At 37.5% G+C, this 17,984-nt stretch overlaps 1 protein-coding gene and 1 pseudogene across 5 annotated transcripts in view; one reads left to right on the top strand and one right to left on the bottom strand.

The window, feature by feature from the left end:
- Nucleotides 1-17,984, top strand: part of LOC129247053 (ATP-binding cassette sub-family G member 1) — a 107,670-nt gene that overhangs the window by 41,285 nt on the left and 48,401 nt on the right. For 2 of the 5 annotated variants that reach the window (XM_054885927.1, XM_054885930.1), the window contains exon 2: nucleotides 13,438-13,951. In XM_054885927.1, the coding sequence (XP_054741902.1) occupies nucleotides 13,855-13,951 (97 nt within the window). In that variant the 5' untranslated portion in view covers nucleotides 13,438-13,854. Of the gene's footprint in view, nucleotides 1-5,964; nucleotides 6,130-13,077; nucleotides 13,151-13,239; nucleotides 13,346-13,437; nucleotides 13,952-17,984 lie in introns of those variants that run through there. The other 3 variants (XM_054885928.1, XM_054885931.1, XM_054885929.1) reach the window with 3 other exon arrangements.
- LOC129249591 (U2 spliceosomal RNA) lies at nucleotides 1,406-1,589 on the bottom strand (annotated as a pseudogene).

The raw sequence follows: 17,984 nt of genomic DNA on the forward strand, positions 1-17,984 counted from the left end.
ATTTCTGGGTATCTGTGGTAAATATTGGGTTGTTCGGAAAGTAATTTCGTTTTTTTTTGTGATGAAAATTAAAGTCGATCTTAGTATAATGAATAAATATTTAATTAAATTATAGATTGGTCATTCTGATCCAACACCTTTTGCCATCTTTCTGGTAGTAGCATGATTCCTCGCTCATAAAATTTTTGGTCTTTGCTGGCAAAAAACTGATCCAGGTGATTTTTGACGTGTTCATTTGAGGTAAAGATTTTACCGTTCAAAAATTTTTGCAGTAACCGGGGGGAGCCAGGTCTGGAGAATATGGTGGGTGTGGCAGTACATCCCTTTCAAGTTGTAAAAGCTTTTGGCGAGTAACCAAACTTGTATGAGGTCTCGCATTATCTTGGCGGAGCACTACAATTTTTCTGTTGATTAATTTTGGATTTTTCTGTTGAACTACATCATTCAGTTTGTCCAGCTGATGACAGTAGGCTTCCGAATTAATTGTTGTATTATCCGGTAAAAAAAATGACTCCTTTAAAATCCCACCAAATAGACAGCACCACCTTTTTTTGATGAATATCGGCTTTTGAAATGCTTTATCTTTTCTGCTCCAGGATCTCTTGTGACATTTATATAGAACCCATTTTTCGTCCCCAGTAATGATGCGCTATAAAAATGGATCATTTTCGTGACGTTTGAGGAGTAAAGCACAGACGTCAACACGTCGACACAAATTTCTCTCCGTGAGGACATGGCGAACCGATACATTCGAGGTTTCACCCAGGCCTTTCAGGTGGTCATAAACAGTTGAATTCGATAAATATATCCTCTCACCGATCTCACGTGTTGTTATTCGCCGATTTGCATCAACTAATGCCTTTATCGCGTCTTTATCAGCCTCAACCGACCTTCCAGAACGTGGTGCATCTTCGACATCAAAATTGCCAGATCGAAATTTTGTAAACCAGTTCTGGCACTGGCGTATTGTCAACACATCGGTTAATTTCTTTCTGGCTTGAACAGGATTTTTACCTTTTCTATAGTAAAAATACCAGTCTAACGGTTAGACTTGATAGAAGTGAAACCTTCCGTAAAACAAACTGAGAGAGAATAAGACGAAAGCAGCATTAGGAGCGGGATAATTATAGGTTCATTATAATATTGCTATAAAGTTCATATTTTATTTTCTTCATTTTATCATTATTCATCCTCAATGTTTTCAATTTCAACAAATGATACGAGTGGCTTATGATAGATAAAATATGATACAAATGCTTTGGTTTCGATGTTGCCAAAAAAAATACCCAAACGGACCGAAGAAACAGACTTACAAATATCTTCCATTTTCGTCTACTTGTATTCATATAAAAATTTATGGCTCTTCCCACCAAAGCTAAATGTATTAGTATATTTTTTCTTGTATTTATTCAAAGCCGAAATCCCGGCGGTACTGCAATACCGGGTCAACCCGTGGCAGAGAAGGAGCAAGCCCCTAAAACACTCCGCCCATTTCCAAAAACCAGTTTAACATTTGTTGTCCTCCGATGGAGGATCTATAAGATGTTAAGCTGATAACCACACTACCTAGTCAATACATTTTAAATAATAAACCTAATAAAACTTTTGAGAATTACACGCTCACAAAAATTATTTACATCAACATATAATATAATGCTTCGTAACTAAATAACTTTTAGGCCAGCGACGACAGCATGGCGCGGTAGCCGAGCGACTAGCAATGCGAGCTTCCGATCCAAAATCCTTGGTTCGAATCACAAGAAACAAGAAAAAATAAAATTAATTTTTATTTAGTTCGTCGCTACTTTTATATCAACATATAATATAACGCTTCGTAGCCAAGTTGGTCGCTTTTTTCGTTTCACTTTTCCTCAAATCACTCCCAACGATTCTAAAGAAGTTTTCACTTCAAAAAGTAAAATATGTATGACGAAAATGTCTCCATATTTAAAAGGGCACCGACCAAAAACTATTGCGTAAAATCAATTGAACTTATTCACACATAAGCCTTGCTATATCAGCTGTCAAAACATATGTATAATGACGATGCGACTTAAGAGTGAAGTTAGCTGTGAAAAAATGCAATTAAATCCACTGTGGGGAAAAAACGAAATTATAATACTTTCGGAACAGCCCAATAGAAAGATTACTGTGTATATAAATTTTACAGTCTCCATTTTTCCAAGCAAGAGGCGATTCCTCTTTAAGTTCAAGTCAATTTTTGTATCGATGGAAATTATGCTCTATTGAACCAATTTTCAAGACGGGCGATACAAGTTGCATTTCGAATTATGGAGCTATTGTCAAACAGGACGTATTCCCAAAGATCTTTAAGTTAGGATAGGTTATACTGGTTGGCCGAAGCCACACAGAGACCATTTTGATCCATAGCGTCTGGTATCAGAGTACTTTTTTTGTTTCGTTATTTTAGTGAAGAGATGCATAACTCATGATGCGCGTTCAAACTTCAGTTCTGGGATAGATTCTAGTCTTTATAAACTGAGAGCTCCTAGGTAACATAGTCTAGATTTCGAAAGAGCTGGACAGTAGCATAGAAGATGCTCGAGGGTTTCTCTTGTACCGGCTCATTACATTTCTTAAGTAAAGTATTCTTTATATATCTGCTTCTTCTTGATTTGCGTAATAACCGGTTACACGACTTTGGCCGAGTTCAACAAAGTGCGCCAGTCGTTTCTTTCTCCTGCTAACTGACGCCAGTTGGACACACCAAGTGAAGCCAAGTCCTTCTCTACCTGATCTTTCCAACGCAGAGGAGGCCTTCCTCTTCCTCTGCTACCACCAGCTGGTACCGCATCGAATACTTTCAGAGCCGGAGCGTTTTTATCCATGCAGCCGACTTGACCCAGTAACGTAGTCTCTGGATCTTTATTCGGACCGCAATGTTTATGTCGTCATACATCTCATCATTCCAGCGTCTGCGATATTCGCTGTTGTTAACTTGCAAAGGTCCAAAAATCTTGCCCAGAATCTTTCTCTCAAACACTCCAAGCGTCGCTTCATCGGATGTTGTCATCGTCCAAGCTTCTGCGCCATACGTTAGTACAGGCATAATGAGAGTCTTATATGTAGATTGTTAGTTTTGTTCGTCGAGAGAGGACTTTATTGCTCAGTTGCCTACTTAGTCCAAAGTAGCACTTGTTGGCAAGAGAGATTTTCCGTTGGATTTCAAGGCCGACATTGTTATTGGTGTTGATGCCGGTTTGCTGTCGTGTGAGTCTTAATGTTTTTCCTCAAATGGAGGAGCATCCAGTTTTATACCACCTACAAGCGGTGGATGGCTTTTTATGAGAAACTTTTTTCATGGCCGAAATACACTCGTCGGTTTGCCATTGTCTACCAAGGGGCGACCACTAATAGAAAAAAACTTTTTCTATGATTTTTTGTTTCATTCCTGGGTTTTCGAAACTGGGCAATACCGAATAGTAGTTTTTAGTTCATTGCGCATTTAAGCTATCATCCATCTTATCAGCGTACAGGAACTGCGTACAACTTCTAAAGGCGTTGGAAAATTTGCTTTACGCCTGGCTCGCCTAGATTATCTCAGCTCAAATGAATTAATTCAGAATATTGTCGTGCTTAAATGTATGTACAGTGGCTTAATAAAGAACTCGGACAAACCTTAGTTAAAACTTTGTATAGAAAATACTGCTAAAATAAAGGCAATTTGAAACAATATATTTCGATTTCTAAATGCTTTATTTATATAATTTAAGAAATAACAAAAACATAAGATAAGTCGTGTGCACTCCTTTTTCAATAACAAAAAACTTTCAAAATGAGGAGAATTCACGCCAAAAAAGAACTCGGACATCTGGCATCACTTCGTAATTTCTGACAGTTTAAATGGGGGAATCCCATTTTTTAAATTATATATAGTTAATTGAGGAACGATCGACAGTTTTGGAAGTAAATTGTGTAAAATGAGTCGACAACGTGGCCAAACTTCGGTGGAAGTGCGAAAAATAATTATTGAGCAACATAAAAATGGAAAAACCATGCGTGACATCGGCAAATTTGTAAATCGACCGCGATCAACTGTATGTGACACCATAAAACGCTTTAAAGAAACAAAATCTGTAGAAAACAAAGTGAAAACAGGACGGCCAAAGCTTTTTACGGACACTAACGAGCGGTGGATAGTAAACCAAGTTAGAGCAAGTCCTCATTTAAATGCTCCAAAACTTACAACACAAGTTAAAGAACATCTTGAAATTGACTGCAATCCAGAAACTTTGCGATTAGTTCTAAGAAAAAACAACCTCAATGGCAGAGTCGCAAGAAAAAAACCCTACATTAGTAAGGAAAATAAAAACAAACGAATTTATTTTACAAAAACCTATAAAAATAAGGACATTGAATTCTGGAAAGATGTGATATTTTGCGACGAAAGCAAAACAACATATTCAGATCAGATGGGCAGTCGTATGTATGGAGGAAGCCAAATGAGGAGCTGAAAGAGAAAAACCTGCGTGCCACTGTTAGACACGGTGGCGGTTCAGTGATGGTTTGGGGATGTATGTCCGCCTCCGGACCCGGAAATCTTGGTTTTGTTGATGGCATAATGGATCACAAGCGATATCTTTTAATTTTAAAAAGAAATTTAATTCAAAGTGCTGACAAATTGGGTATAAACGAACAATTTTATTTTTACCAAGGCAAGGACCCCAAGCATAAGGCGCTTGATGTTCGCTTGTGGTTGATGTATAACTGCCCGAAAGTGCTCGAAACTCCACCACAGTCCCCTGATATAAACGACATTGAGCATTTATGGGCGCATTTGGAGAATAAACTCAAAAATAAAAAAAATTTCAAACAAAAAGGACCTCGAAGCTGCTCTTAAGGACGGATGGGGCTAAAATTGATCCTTCCGTTTGCAGAAATTTGGTGGAGTCAATGCCGAAACGACTAAATGCTGTTATTACATCCAAAGGGTATCCCACAAAATATTAATTTTTATTTTTATTGGCTTTTAAAGTAAAATTAATTTCCATGTCCGAGTTCTTTTTTGGCGTGAATTCTCCTCATTTTGAAAGTTTTTTGTTATTGTAATGCACACGACTTTTTTATGTTTTTGTTATTTCTTAAATTATATAAATAAAGAACTTAGAAATCGAAAAATATTGTTTCAAATTGCCTTTATTTTAGCAGTGTTTTTTATACAAAGTTTTAACTAAGGTTTGTCCGAGTTCTTTATTGAGCCACTGTAGGTGCGCACCTTTGAATAGGTAGACTATATATGTACATATTTCTTCAAGTTCATTTTCATCAATAACTCGCTTAACACTTCTACGTGTCTGCAGCAGTGCCACTCTGCTCTGCATATTCACAGTTCCTGCATTATTGCTGAAAGCGAGTTTTTCTTCATATCTTCAAATCTACAAACAAATGTATATGCATGTGTACTTCCAGTATTTCTTTTACTGCTATTTACTTTGTTTAGTTTTTTCCATTCTTATTTAAATTATAATATTTTTTTTTTCGAAATTCCAAAGCTATCTTGCTTCTTGAAGGTTGTTGGCTTATTAAAATAATTGTATGGATTTTTGTGCTGTCATATTAGGTGATGATGTTGTTGTTATTCTTTAAGGTCTCGAAATGCGTTTTGTCTGTTCAACTTTTCGTTGCCCCGTACAATATTTTAATATTCTTCCATTTATTTACCTACGATTTTTTTAGTTTTGTTTTTTGTTTTTTTGTTTTTGGTCTTCTGTGTATTGTAAGCAGTCTGTTACTTCAACTTTGCGACGCTTTTTGCATCGCCAAATGTGAACCAGCGCTTTTGCATGAGTGGATATTATATTTTTGTTATTTGTGCTGTTTTTGTTGTTGTTTGTTTTGCATTTTTTGGTAGTGTCGAGCGTATCTGGTTTTAAGCAATTCGTTGTCGGATTCGCTTCCGTAGTTTTTGGCGAAACGGTTACCGGGTAAGACGGTTCGTTTCCTATAGCACGCGGCAGTCTCATTTTGCATCGCGCGCCCTCTGAACGAGTTCGAGTGATCCGCGGTTATTTTGGTCGATTCGTTCGACTTTGGCAAGTACTCGTAGTATTTGTTGTTTAGGGAGTCAAGTTTTAGTGTATGCATTAGTGCGCGCTGCTGGCCTTTAAGGTGATTGAAAAATATCAAATAAAAGCGAATGATAACAACATAAATTAATTGAGCGGGAAATTGGATTTTTTTTCGTACCTAAATAACAGGGAGCGTAAACGTAAACGGTCTATAAAATGGCAATTAATAGCACTTTTAATGTTTTGAAAATTTGTTAGATTATTACGAAATGTGAAAAAGGTTTTAGCATTTTTTGCGATATGTTAAAGAAACTTTAGTGAGTACTTAATTCATTAGATAAATTTAATCCCCTAACGTACATGGCCACCTCAGAGCATTAAACTTTATGGTCAAATCCGTGAGTTGGTAGAGGGTCACATAAATGTAAATAAATACATAAAATAGAAGTCAAACGTAATTAAGTTTGATGTTTTTTTTAAATCATTCTACTCTTATTCTTTTCCACTCTTTTTCTTATTCACTCCATTTTTTTTTTTTTTTTTTTTTGTATTTTTTGCGCATAAACTCTGATATATACAATATATAGAAATAGGGCTACATTATTCGTAAGGTGCTTGACCGAGGTTCTCCTCCCATTTGAGATGTGCGTCTTGCTTTTGTTCCACAAATGGTGGGGCCTACAGTTTTATGCCGGAAGGTGGTTTTTCATGAACAAAAAAAATAGTTTTGTGCTGCCTCCGAGCGGAAGATGGTTTTTTATGAGAAGCTTTTTCATGGTTGAAATGCACCCAGAGGTCTCCCGTTTCCTGCCGACGGACGATTGCTATTAGAAAAAAACTTTTCTTTCATTCGATATTTCATGCCTACAATGGGTTTCAAATCCGAGGCAACCGAATGGTAGCCACATACAAACTCATCTGGACACGGCGGTCGTGTACACATCAATAAACTGAAATTGCGTTGAGACGTTCTTTTTTTTTCAAAAATCAGAAATGATAATAGTTCAGTTTGATATATTTGACTAAACTTAAAAAATATGCGCATAGACAGAGAAGTCTCGACGTCAAAAATATTTAAAAATAACCATATTTTGGTACAAATCACTAATTTGCTGCAAGACTGTCATAATCTAAAAAAAAATTGTTTGGATGGGTATGCGGAAATCACCCCAATATTTTCTTTTATGCCGTGTAAAAATTCATATACAATACTACTGTGGGCAAAAAATAAGGTGAATTTGGTTGTAAAATGAAAAATACACTTATGCTAACGATTTTTCCAATCCCCGAAACATGCCAAATAGTCCATTTCCGGTATAGCCATCAGCACCTTCTTCGACTCAGCTTTTATCTCCTCAATCGACTCGAAACGCGTTCCCCGGAGTGATCTCTTGAGTTTTGAGAATAGCCAGAAGTCACACGGAGTCAAATCAGGCGAATACGGTGGTTGCCGAACGATATGCGTGGAATTTTTGGCAAAATGGTCACGAAGAACGAGTGCAGTGTGAGACGGTGCATTATCGTGATGCAAAAACCAAGAGTTGTTGGCCCATAATTCTGGTCTTTTTAGACGAATTGCTTCACGTAAACGACGCATAACGCTCAAAAAATATTCCTTATTAACAGTTTGGCCAGGTGGAAGGAATTCATAGTGCACCACACCACGAAAATCGAAAAAACTGTCATCATGACCTTTATTTTTGAACGACTTTGACGTGCTCTTTTCGGTCTGGCCTCGCCTTTAGCACGATATTCGCTTGATTGGTCGGATGTTTCAGGGTCGTAAGCATAAATCCAAGTCTCATCTCCCTTAATGATGCATTTGAGCTTGTCCTGATAGTCTGAAGGCATTGTTGCACACACATCAACGCGACGACTTTTTTCCAAGAAATTGAGAGTTTTCGGTACCAAACGAGATTTGACTTTTCGTAGGCCCAAATGGTCTTTCAAAATGGTTTTCACAGATCCTTCTCATATTCCGATCATATCAGTAAGGTCTTTAACATTCAACCGCCGATTTTTGAGCACTAACTCCTTCACTTTATTGACGTGTTGGTCATCTGTTGACGTCGATGGTAGTCCGGAGCGCTCCAAGTCATCAACACGTTCTCGACCCTCTTTGAAGTCTTTGTACCACTTATAAACATTTTTCTGCGACATGGTCGAATCACCAAATGCCTTCTGCATGCTAATCGTTTCCGCAGCCGAAATTTCATTCCGCAAACAAAATTTGATGGCACTTCTCTGCTCAATCAAATCAGACATTGTAAACATCGAAAAATGCACTCTTGGTCGTTTGGTAAACACAAGCGTAAATATATTACTGATAATGACATTCACGTGAAAGTTGGCCCAGATGTTATTAACAGTGCTGCCAACTCATGAAAAAAATAACTAGAACGAAATTTTAATCCCGCGAACTTTGACAAATAAATTCACTTTACTTTTTTGGGAGTTTGGCCGAGCTCCTCCTCCTATTTGTGGCGTGCGTTTTGATGTTGTTCCACAAATGGAGGGACCTTACCATTGCTTGCTGAGGGGCCACCGCTACTAGAAAAATGTTTTTCTTAATTTTGGTGTTTCATCGAGATTCAAACCTACGTTCTTTCTGTGAATTTCGAATGGTAGTCACGCACCAACCCATTCGGCTACGGCTAGTGATATCAATTAATCATCATTGGCTGAAATTATAACTAAATTTAAAATGTAAACTCTTTTTTCCCGACATATTGGTTTTTTGGCTTTGACATTCTTGCAGCAAATGGCCAAAATTTGCTTATTGGATCTGATTTCCAAAAAAGTAAATAAATAGGAAATTTCTGTACTAAAATAATCTCATCAAAATGACATCAACTGTTATCATACGTAGCCGTCATAGGCAACTACGGAGGACACTCAGAGAGTGCAAAGGCTTCAAGTATGACTTCGAATAATGCTAATTTTCATATCTTAAAAGAGTAAAAATTGGCTTTATACAAGGTGAAGTCCAAAATAAACAATTGTTTTGATGTCGCCATCTTTGATGAGTTAATGCGTTGGAAGTTGCATCCCTAGCTGACTTCCAGTGACAGCTTGCTGACATTCGTTTCAATGGAAGCGAAGTTATTGCGTCTAAAGTGTCAGTATGTTTGTGTCATCGGTACAAAAATGCGTTTCGCATAAAGAGCTAATATCAAATTTCGTTTTAAAATCGGTAAAACGTTTACCGAAACATTTGAATGGATGAAAAAAGTGTATGGGAATGATTGTCTGTCTCGTGCCAGAGTTCATGGGTGGTTTACACGTTTCAGAGATGGTTGTGAGGACATAAGTGACAATAAATATATTGGCCACCCAAAATCAGTAGTCACCGAAAACTCCATCGAAATTGTTCGTAAATTTATCAAAAATGAACCGAAAACATCATTGAAATTCGTGGAATCGGAGTTGAATATCTCCAAAAAATCGATTTATTGCATTTTAACTGATCATTTGGGCTTACGAAAGGTCTGTGCACGTTTCATTCCGCACAAGTTAACTGAGCACCAAAAATTGCTCAGAATTCATTGTAACTGGTGATGAAACGTGGTGCTTCCAACATGAACCTGAAAATAAGCGTTAAAATGCCGAATGAGAGGCCCCAGACGAGGCACCACCCAAAAAATCGCGTTTGGAGAAGTCAAAAATCAAGTCGATGCTCATTTGTTTTTACGATTCCAAGCGAATTGTCCACAAGGAGTTCGTGCCAATGGGTCAAACCGTTCATGCAATTTTATATCATGGCGTTTTGAAGCGTTTGTTGTATCGCTTTCGTCGAGTTCGCCCTGAATACAGCGAAGGAGGAAGCTGGCGCTTATTGCATGATAATGCATCATCTCATCGATCCACTCTTGTGACTGATTTTTTGATCAGAAATCATATTTTAACCATCAACCACGCACCGTGTTCGCCTGGTATGGCTCCCTGTGACTTCTACCTATTCGGAAAATTGCATTTGGTCATGAAAGGAAAACGTTTTGCTTCCGTAGAGGCCATCCAAAAGGCTTGTACCGACATCCTGAAGGACATTCGGGTAAATGACTTGAAGCACTCTTTCGAAAAGCTTTTAGATCGCGCCAAACAGTGTATCGAGGCCAGATGGGACTGTTTTGAATAAATAAACTCTAAGTTACCAAAACAAAGCTCCTGTCGTTTCTATTTTAGCTGAGTCTTGTTTATTTTGGAATTCACTTTGTATTGGGTGGCTTTCAGAGCCGAGTGAGTGGGTGTTTGCTTTTATTTAATTAGACATGACTTTATTAAATTATTGTTCTAGCAAATAAAAAATTTGTGATAAAATTTGGTGGTATGTACAATATTTTCAAAATCTTTGGGCATAATTTTAAATTACTTACAACAAAGGATTTTCATCCCAACAATTGTTCTCTTAGGACTGAATTTAAACCAAAAAATATATGTATGTCTTAGGGGATCCGATAAATAGTAAACCCCATCGAAAAATGCATTACATTTCAGTTCAGTATCCCTTAACCTGAGATACTTACCGAGCGATGGCCACACATTCTATTACATCTATTGATTGCCACTTTATTCCAGACATTTCATTCAATACATGGCATAAAAAAATTATTGCTTTCGTTTCAATAATATGCAATTTTCTAACCCATCATACAGAAATCATCAATTTTAATTGCCGGCATGTAATATTTGCAACAAGTAATGATCACAAGAATAACAGAACATTTTTATTACAGCTTTTACAAATAGGCAAAACGTGGTTGTAATGATACCCGGCGCAACACTGTACATTTACACAGGGTGAAAATAAATTTGCTCATGAATGAGCACATGTACATAGATACTTATATACTATATGAATATGAACATAAATGTAGGTACATTAGACCGGGTCGGTTTTCATGTAAATATCTAATAATGAGAAACTTTGTAACCGACGCATTACAGAATAATTATTGAGCGTAATGATTATTAACTGAATTATGTTTTTTTTTAAGAATTTATATACACGGTGGCTGATGAATTTTGCTACATTAAGAAACTCAAATAACTTTTTTTTAGTGTATGGAATTCATTTATTTTTTTTTCAAGTTGAAGGTCATTAAATTTTATTAAATGTAGCTTAACTAGTTTTAAAAATAATTGAATTTAAATGCCCCTCATGCTCATTGACACAAGTGCGGCATCTTAGTAAAAAGTTGTTCATTGCTGCTTTGAGAGTTGCGACAGGAATAGCCGCAATTGTTGCCCGAATGGATTGTTTTAGTTCATCCAAATTTGTTGGCTTTGTTTTATAAACTTCTTGTTTACATAAACCCCACAAGAAAAAGTCAGGTGCAGTAAGGTCAGGCGACCTGGGGGGGCCAACGAAATTCGGAGTTTCTTGAAATCAGTTTATTGGGAAATTTTCGTCGCAACTCTGTCATAACAGTCTGGGCTATGTGAGACGTTGCCCCATCTTGTTGAAACCACACAGAGTTGAAAGAAATTCTCTTTCGGCGTAGTTCTGGATAGAAAAATTCTTTCAGCATTTTCAAATAACGGTCTTCAGTTACCGTAACGGTGTGACCATTTTCTTCAAAAAAATAAGGCCCGACAATACAGCGTGAAGAAACCGCACACCACACTGTCACGCGAAGAGGATGCAATTCCGTCTCGTGGAGTATCTGTAGGTTAGAAGTACTCCATATTCGACAATTTTGTTTGTTCACATTACCGTTTAAATCGAAATGGGCCTCATCAGACATGAAAAGGCAGTTTAACATGTTTTGGTCTTCTTCCACCATTTGCAGGATCTTCTGGCAAAATTCCAAGCGAATCGGCAAGTCTGCTGCATTCAGTTTGTTAACCATTTGAATTTTGTAGGGAAATAAGTCTAAATCTTTGTGCATTATTGTTTGCAAAGACTGTCGGCTGACACCAAGTTGAGCAGATAAGCTTCTTGTTGAAACCCTTGGATTGCTTTGTATAGCTGCAGCTACAGCAGCGATCGTTTCCTCCGTCCGAACTGGTGGGTTTCGATGATAAGGCCTTCTTGCGACTGTTCCTTGCTCAGCAAAATTATTCACCAGTCTCATTATGGTCCATCTGCTCGGGGGATCGCCGCCAAACATCCGCCTGTACTCTCTCTGTACCAAAACTACGGACTCCAGTGCGTGATAGCGGCGGACTATCCAAATTCTTGTTTGCGTGTCCCAGTTATCCATTTTAATAAATTTTAAAGATCAATCTGCAAATTAAAACAAAAATGGAATAGATAACTTAAAAAGAAAAAAAGTTATTCAATTTTTTTTTGGTAGCGGCTTTCATCAGCCACCCTGTATTATATATAATTGGCGCGTACGTTTATTGCGCATTTGGCCGAGCATCTCTTCCAAACGGTAGTTTTCATCTTGATGTTGTCCTACAAATGCAGGGACCTACCGATAGTTTTATGAGAATCTATTTCACGGCACAAATACATTGGGCGGTTTTGCAATTATCGGACGATGAGTGACTGCTATTAGAAAAATCATTTTCTTTCATTTGGTGTTTCTTGCCAAAATGTACTTCAAACAACAATTCATTTCTAAAATCCAATAGCCTATTTTGAAGTACATTTCCCGATTTTTTAAGTACTATTAATAAAGGGGCAGTTACAACTCTCTGTGCCATACACCTCTCTCTCTCTCTTTCTCGCTCTCTCTAAAAGTGGCATTCAACTTGATCGGCTCAGAACCAAAAACCACTACAGTTTGGCGGCTCTTAAAGAGTGCCTAAAAATTGACTTATCAAGCATTTAAAATAATTGTAGACTTTGCAACTCTTTTGGCACCTGTCCTAATGTACAAACATTTTCACATACGAGCACGTGTAAGTATGCATGTAGCCTTAGTACTTGTGATTAAAAAATACACACTAACGGAGCGTCAAATGCTTGATTACATGTTTGTATTTATTATAAATTTTTTTGAAAAACTCGGTAGGTGCAATTGATTTGAAACTGACGGTGTCATAATGTCACAAAGCTTCCTTGCGTTTAAATTTACAATTTGTTTTGTTGAAATACTGTAAATGAAGGGAAAATAAAACTGTGCTCAGTGGCGTTGTAACGAAAACTTGAGAGTACTTGCAGAACGGTACTTGTAAGCAGACCACAAAACGGAAAAATAAATTAAACGACTGAAAATTCTCACCAAGTGAGCTCAAATGTTAATTTATTTAGCATTAAAAAAAATCTTCGTAGAGCTTTATTTCAAATTCAGCATTTACATGTTCAAAACCTAAATAAATTCCCGCTCACCTTTAAATTTTTTTATGGGCCGCGAAATTTTCCTTGCGTCTGTTTAAGTTATTTCGTATGAATAATTATTTTAGGCTAACTAAGATTTACATTTTTACTTATTTATTTGATGTTGTTTTTTTCTTTCAGGTAAGGTAGAGAAAAAAATCGTTTTCAAAGTCAGTTCTGTTTCTACTGCCGTTACCACCGCCAATGCGCAATGAACCAGCAAACAAACAAATACAAATTTGCATACAATTATATACTCGTTTAAACAACTATATATGTGTGTATGTATGTATATACATATGTATAGCATAGCGACACATAAAACAAAATACAACAAAAGTGTTAAAAGTGTAATGTGATTAAGAAATATTCAACGCAATGAACTGACAATTAAATTCAATTAAAAGTGCAAATATTCTGTGAAATTCTGAACAACTGTGATCATACATAAGAAATACAATAATAGCAATAAAAAAGAAATAGTTGAAATAAAAGTGTAATAAAAAATAAAATTTAAAAAATTTCTAACAACGAGTACATCAAAAAATCAACGCTAAAATGACGCTAGAACCACAGGGCAAGCTGCTGAAAGAGCACGTCAAACCCATTGATATACAATTTAAGGATCTTAGCTATCAAGTAACCGTGCAAAAAGGTAAGTCAAAGTAACTGAATTCCTTCAATGTCAATGTTCTTTAAATTTAATACAAACACACACAGTTACGTCTACTTAGAGGGCAAGTAGCCAAATAAGTTTTGCTTATTCTTCGTAATTGGCGCGATAATCGCTTACGCGATGTTGGCCGAGTTTAACAAAGCGCGCCAGTCGTTTCTTTCTCCTGGTAAGCGGCGTCAGTTGGTCACACCAAGTGAAGTCAAGTCCTTCTCCAGCTGATCTTTTCAAAGCAAAGGAGGCCCTCCTCTTCCTTTGCAACAAGTTTTGATTAGTCAGCATATTTCGCATTTAGCGCTAAAAGGGGGATGCGTTCGCGCTGAGTACTTTTATTGCTGTTATTAATGAAGGTGCGGTCTCGGAAAATGCAAGGAAGTTGTTTTTGTTTAATAATTTCGCTTGCTCTTACCTTTACCTTATGAGCAGCTGAAAAGTAGTGTAAGAAAGCTCATTTCAACTTTTCGGCAATTTACAACATTTCCATAAAGAAATTTGCATAGTTTGACTGCAATTATCTGGAATCAAATATTAGCTTGGGGAAAAAGGAATCCATTATTTTCTCTGTAGATGGCTGTAGTGATCGATATCTCGTAAATTATCGATCAAACAATTTAAAGTTTTTCACACTCAAAAATATCTTTTGCTGTTTTTTGTTTGTTCCATTCAATTGTGCGTCACAGGGTGTTAACAATGGAAGTCAACAAAGAGAAAACTCGGAATATTTTACAGTTTTTCTTTGTTTTTTTCTTCTTCGCGTAAAGGCGAAATTCAAGCCAGGCCTTCGGGCCGCTAAAATTATGAATGGTAAAGGGTATTTTTTTTAGAGGTTAGGTTTTCAAGTTGGCACTACTTTTTTCGTAGATGGTCTTTTTGACAGCTGTCACTTGATTTATGCTCAGTTTGGTTTGCTATTTCATAATGAATAGACTTACACCTGAACAACGTTTGCAAATCGTGCAAATTTATTACGAAAATAATGGTTCGGTTCGCGCGACGCATCGAAGAAAATTTTGTTCAGCGATGAAGCCCACTTTTGGTTGAATGGGTATGTCAATAAGCAAAATTGTCGCATTTGGAGTGAATATAATCCACAAGCCATTGCTGAGACGCCGTTACATCCTCAAAAAGTCACTGTTTGGTGTGCTCTATGGGCAGAGGGAATCATTGGTCCATATTTCTTTAAAAATGAAGCCGGCCATAATGCTACAGTCAATGGAGAGCGCTATAGAGCCATGATTAATGACTTTTTCGTGCCTGAATTGGACGATGTTGATGTGGACGACTTTTGGTTCCAACAAGACGGCGCTACATGCCATACAGCCAACGCAACAATCGATTTATTGAAGGAAACTTTTGGTGAGCGCATTATCTCGCGCCGTGGACCTGTGGCGTGGCCTCCAAGATCGTGCGATATAACACCGCTGGACTATTTCTTGTGGGGCTATGTGAAGTCGCTTGTCTACGCAGATAAGCCCGAAACGATTGACGTCTTGAAAGAGAATATTCGGCGCGTTATTGCTGACATACGGCCCCAATTGGAATTTTATTCGAGCCAGCCGCGGCGGCCACTTGCCCGAAATCATTTTTAAAACATAATGGCAAACCCTTATCTTTATAATAAAGCTAAATTCTTGGCCATAACATTAAATTATATACGTTTTATTTCATCTTGAAAACCTAACCTCTAAAAAAAACACCCTTTATTTATCGTGCCGATACTGCAACAGTTAATTACGTGCAATTTTGGTTTCGTCGATTTCGTTCAGGCATTTTTGATGTCAAAGAAAATGTCGATAATGTCGGAAATTTCGAAAATGTGGATAAAATCACAGAAATAATCGAAGTTGACCGGAATGTTAGTAGTCGTAGCATTGCCCAGGAGCTTAAGTTCGATCATAAAACAGTTTGTGCAAAAATTTTACGCAAAAATAATGCATTTCTTGTTTTTCAAGTTTTTTTTTAATTTGTTTTATTTCTTTTTTCTGTAATTTTTTTATATAATTACATATTTTTTTACTTTTTTTTTAAGTTTTGTTTTTAGTTGTTTTTTAATATTTTTTTTATTTATTTACTTTTTTTATTTATTTGTTTTTTAATTTTGATTTTAACATAAAGATACCAACGAGCAAATAAAAGAATACAAGGCTAAGATGCCTTAATATTTGCACAAGTGCATTTAAGCAACGGCTGCTAATGGATGTCCATCTGTTCTAAAACTGCCGACGATAAGTGTGATACTTGACTGGAGCAAAACCAATGCTTCGCCGTTGACACGTGCACTTAAACATTGTTTTCGATTTTAATCGATTTCAGTTCAATTGATTGTTGAAATTACCAAGTATTACTGATTGTATTTAGCGAGACATATTTGTTCTCATACAAAGTTGCGAAATGTGTGTAATTATTTAGTATTGTAAGTATCCGACATGGATTACTGCAAGTTGTGTAATAACGGACATAGGTGGTATTACATGCATTGGATTAGAATAGTATCGAATTAGAAGTCAATTGATGTAATTTTTGCAAAAATATTAAAAATAATTATTAGAGCGCATTCAAACCGAGGCTGTTACATTGGCGATTCATTAATTGGTATTTCAGTTATACTTTGAATTGTGAAAAGACTTTTTATTAAGCGTCAATAGACTGGCAAATTGTTTGACTTAAGAGAAGATTTCCACAAAAACATGCATGAAGATGATGTAGAGGAATTAAACGCAAATAACTTTGAAAAAAGATAATAAAAAATTTAAATCGAAGTTTATTTTTACAAGCATTGTAAGACTTTTCTTAAGCAGTTTCTTAAACATAAAAAATTCTTTGAGAAATCACTTCAAAGATGTCACAGCGTTTAAATCCACACAAGAATTACCAAGTGACAGGAAATGATCGAGTTTAATAGAATGAATGTTTGTTACACGCTAGTATTGTAGTTCGTTAATTTTATACCGACAAAATTCACTTACAAGACTACAGACTAACGACTAGGTTAGGTTAGGTTAAATGGCTGCCCTAGCTAAAGAGCTCACTTAGACAAATGTAATTCGTCCGTTGTGGTGCCATACATGGGAGAGGGGAAAGGAGATGGGAAGGAAGAAGGAGCTTTGGGGTTTGATACGATGATGACCATACATTTTACGACGGCGCCGACGGGGGCTGATTTGCGTTCGTAGTTGGCCGTAACAAGCTACTAATGAACTTCATCAACTTTATGACATCTACACCGGCTATATCCGCAGGCGTAGCGAAAAAGTAAGAGCCCAGATATCTAAGTCTTTGCCAGGCGAGAGCAGGGCAGCTGAGAAGAAGGTGTTGAGATGATTCCACCTCGTCCTCCAGACAGTTTCTGCAGAACGGACTTGAGGCAATCCCAAGTCTTACGGCGTGAACACCTAACGGACAGTGTCCTGTAAGGATGCCCACCAAATTTGAGAGCTGGGGTTTTGTTAGCCTTAGGAGTTCTCTTGAGCGTCCCCGATCTACCCGTGGCCAGAAGGATCTCGCGACCTTGCACGTTTGCGCAGTAGCCCAGCGCTCGCTGAGTTGTCTCGAGGCCCATCTTTCCAGGAGCAGACCACAGCTTCTCAGGGGAACCCCAATTCTCTCATTACGCGACGAAACCGTCTCCAAAGTTCCCTGTCTAGCCAGCTCATCAGCCCAGCAGTTTCCCTCTATGCCGCTGTGCCCGGGTACCCAAATGAGCCTGATGATGAAGTATTCGGATGCAATCGAGAGAGAAGCCAGACATTCTCCGACCAATCTCGAGCGCACAAACAGCGAGCCCAAGGCCCTAATTGCCGATTGGCTATCGGAGTAGATGTTTACTTCCTTAACGGTAATTACCGAATTGAGCAACCAGTCCACCGCTTCCTTAATTGCGGATACCTCCGCTTGGAAAACACTACAGTGGTCCGGGAGCCTAAATTTAAGTTTGATGGGAGGCTCCTTGCAGAATACTCCCCCACCAACCCTTCCGTCCAACTTCGAGCCATCCGTGAACATGTTTGCCATGCCT

Source organism: Anastrepha obliqua, chromosome 5, assembly GCF_027943255.1.
Source record: "Anastrepha obliqua isolate idAnaObli1 chromosome 5, idAnaObli1_1.0, whole genome shotgun sequence".
Taxonomy (NCBI): domain Eukaryota; kingdom Metazoa; phylum Arthropoda; class Insecta; order Diptera; family Tephritidae; genus Anastrepha; species Anastrepha obliqua.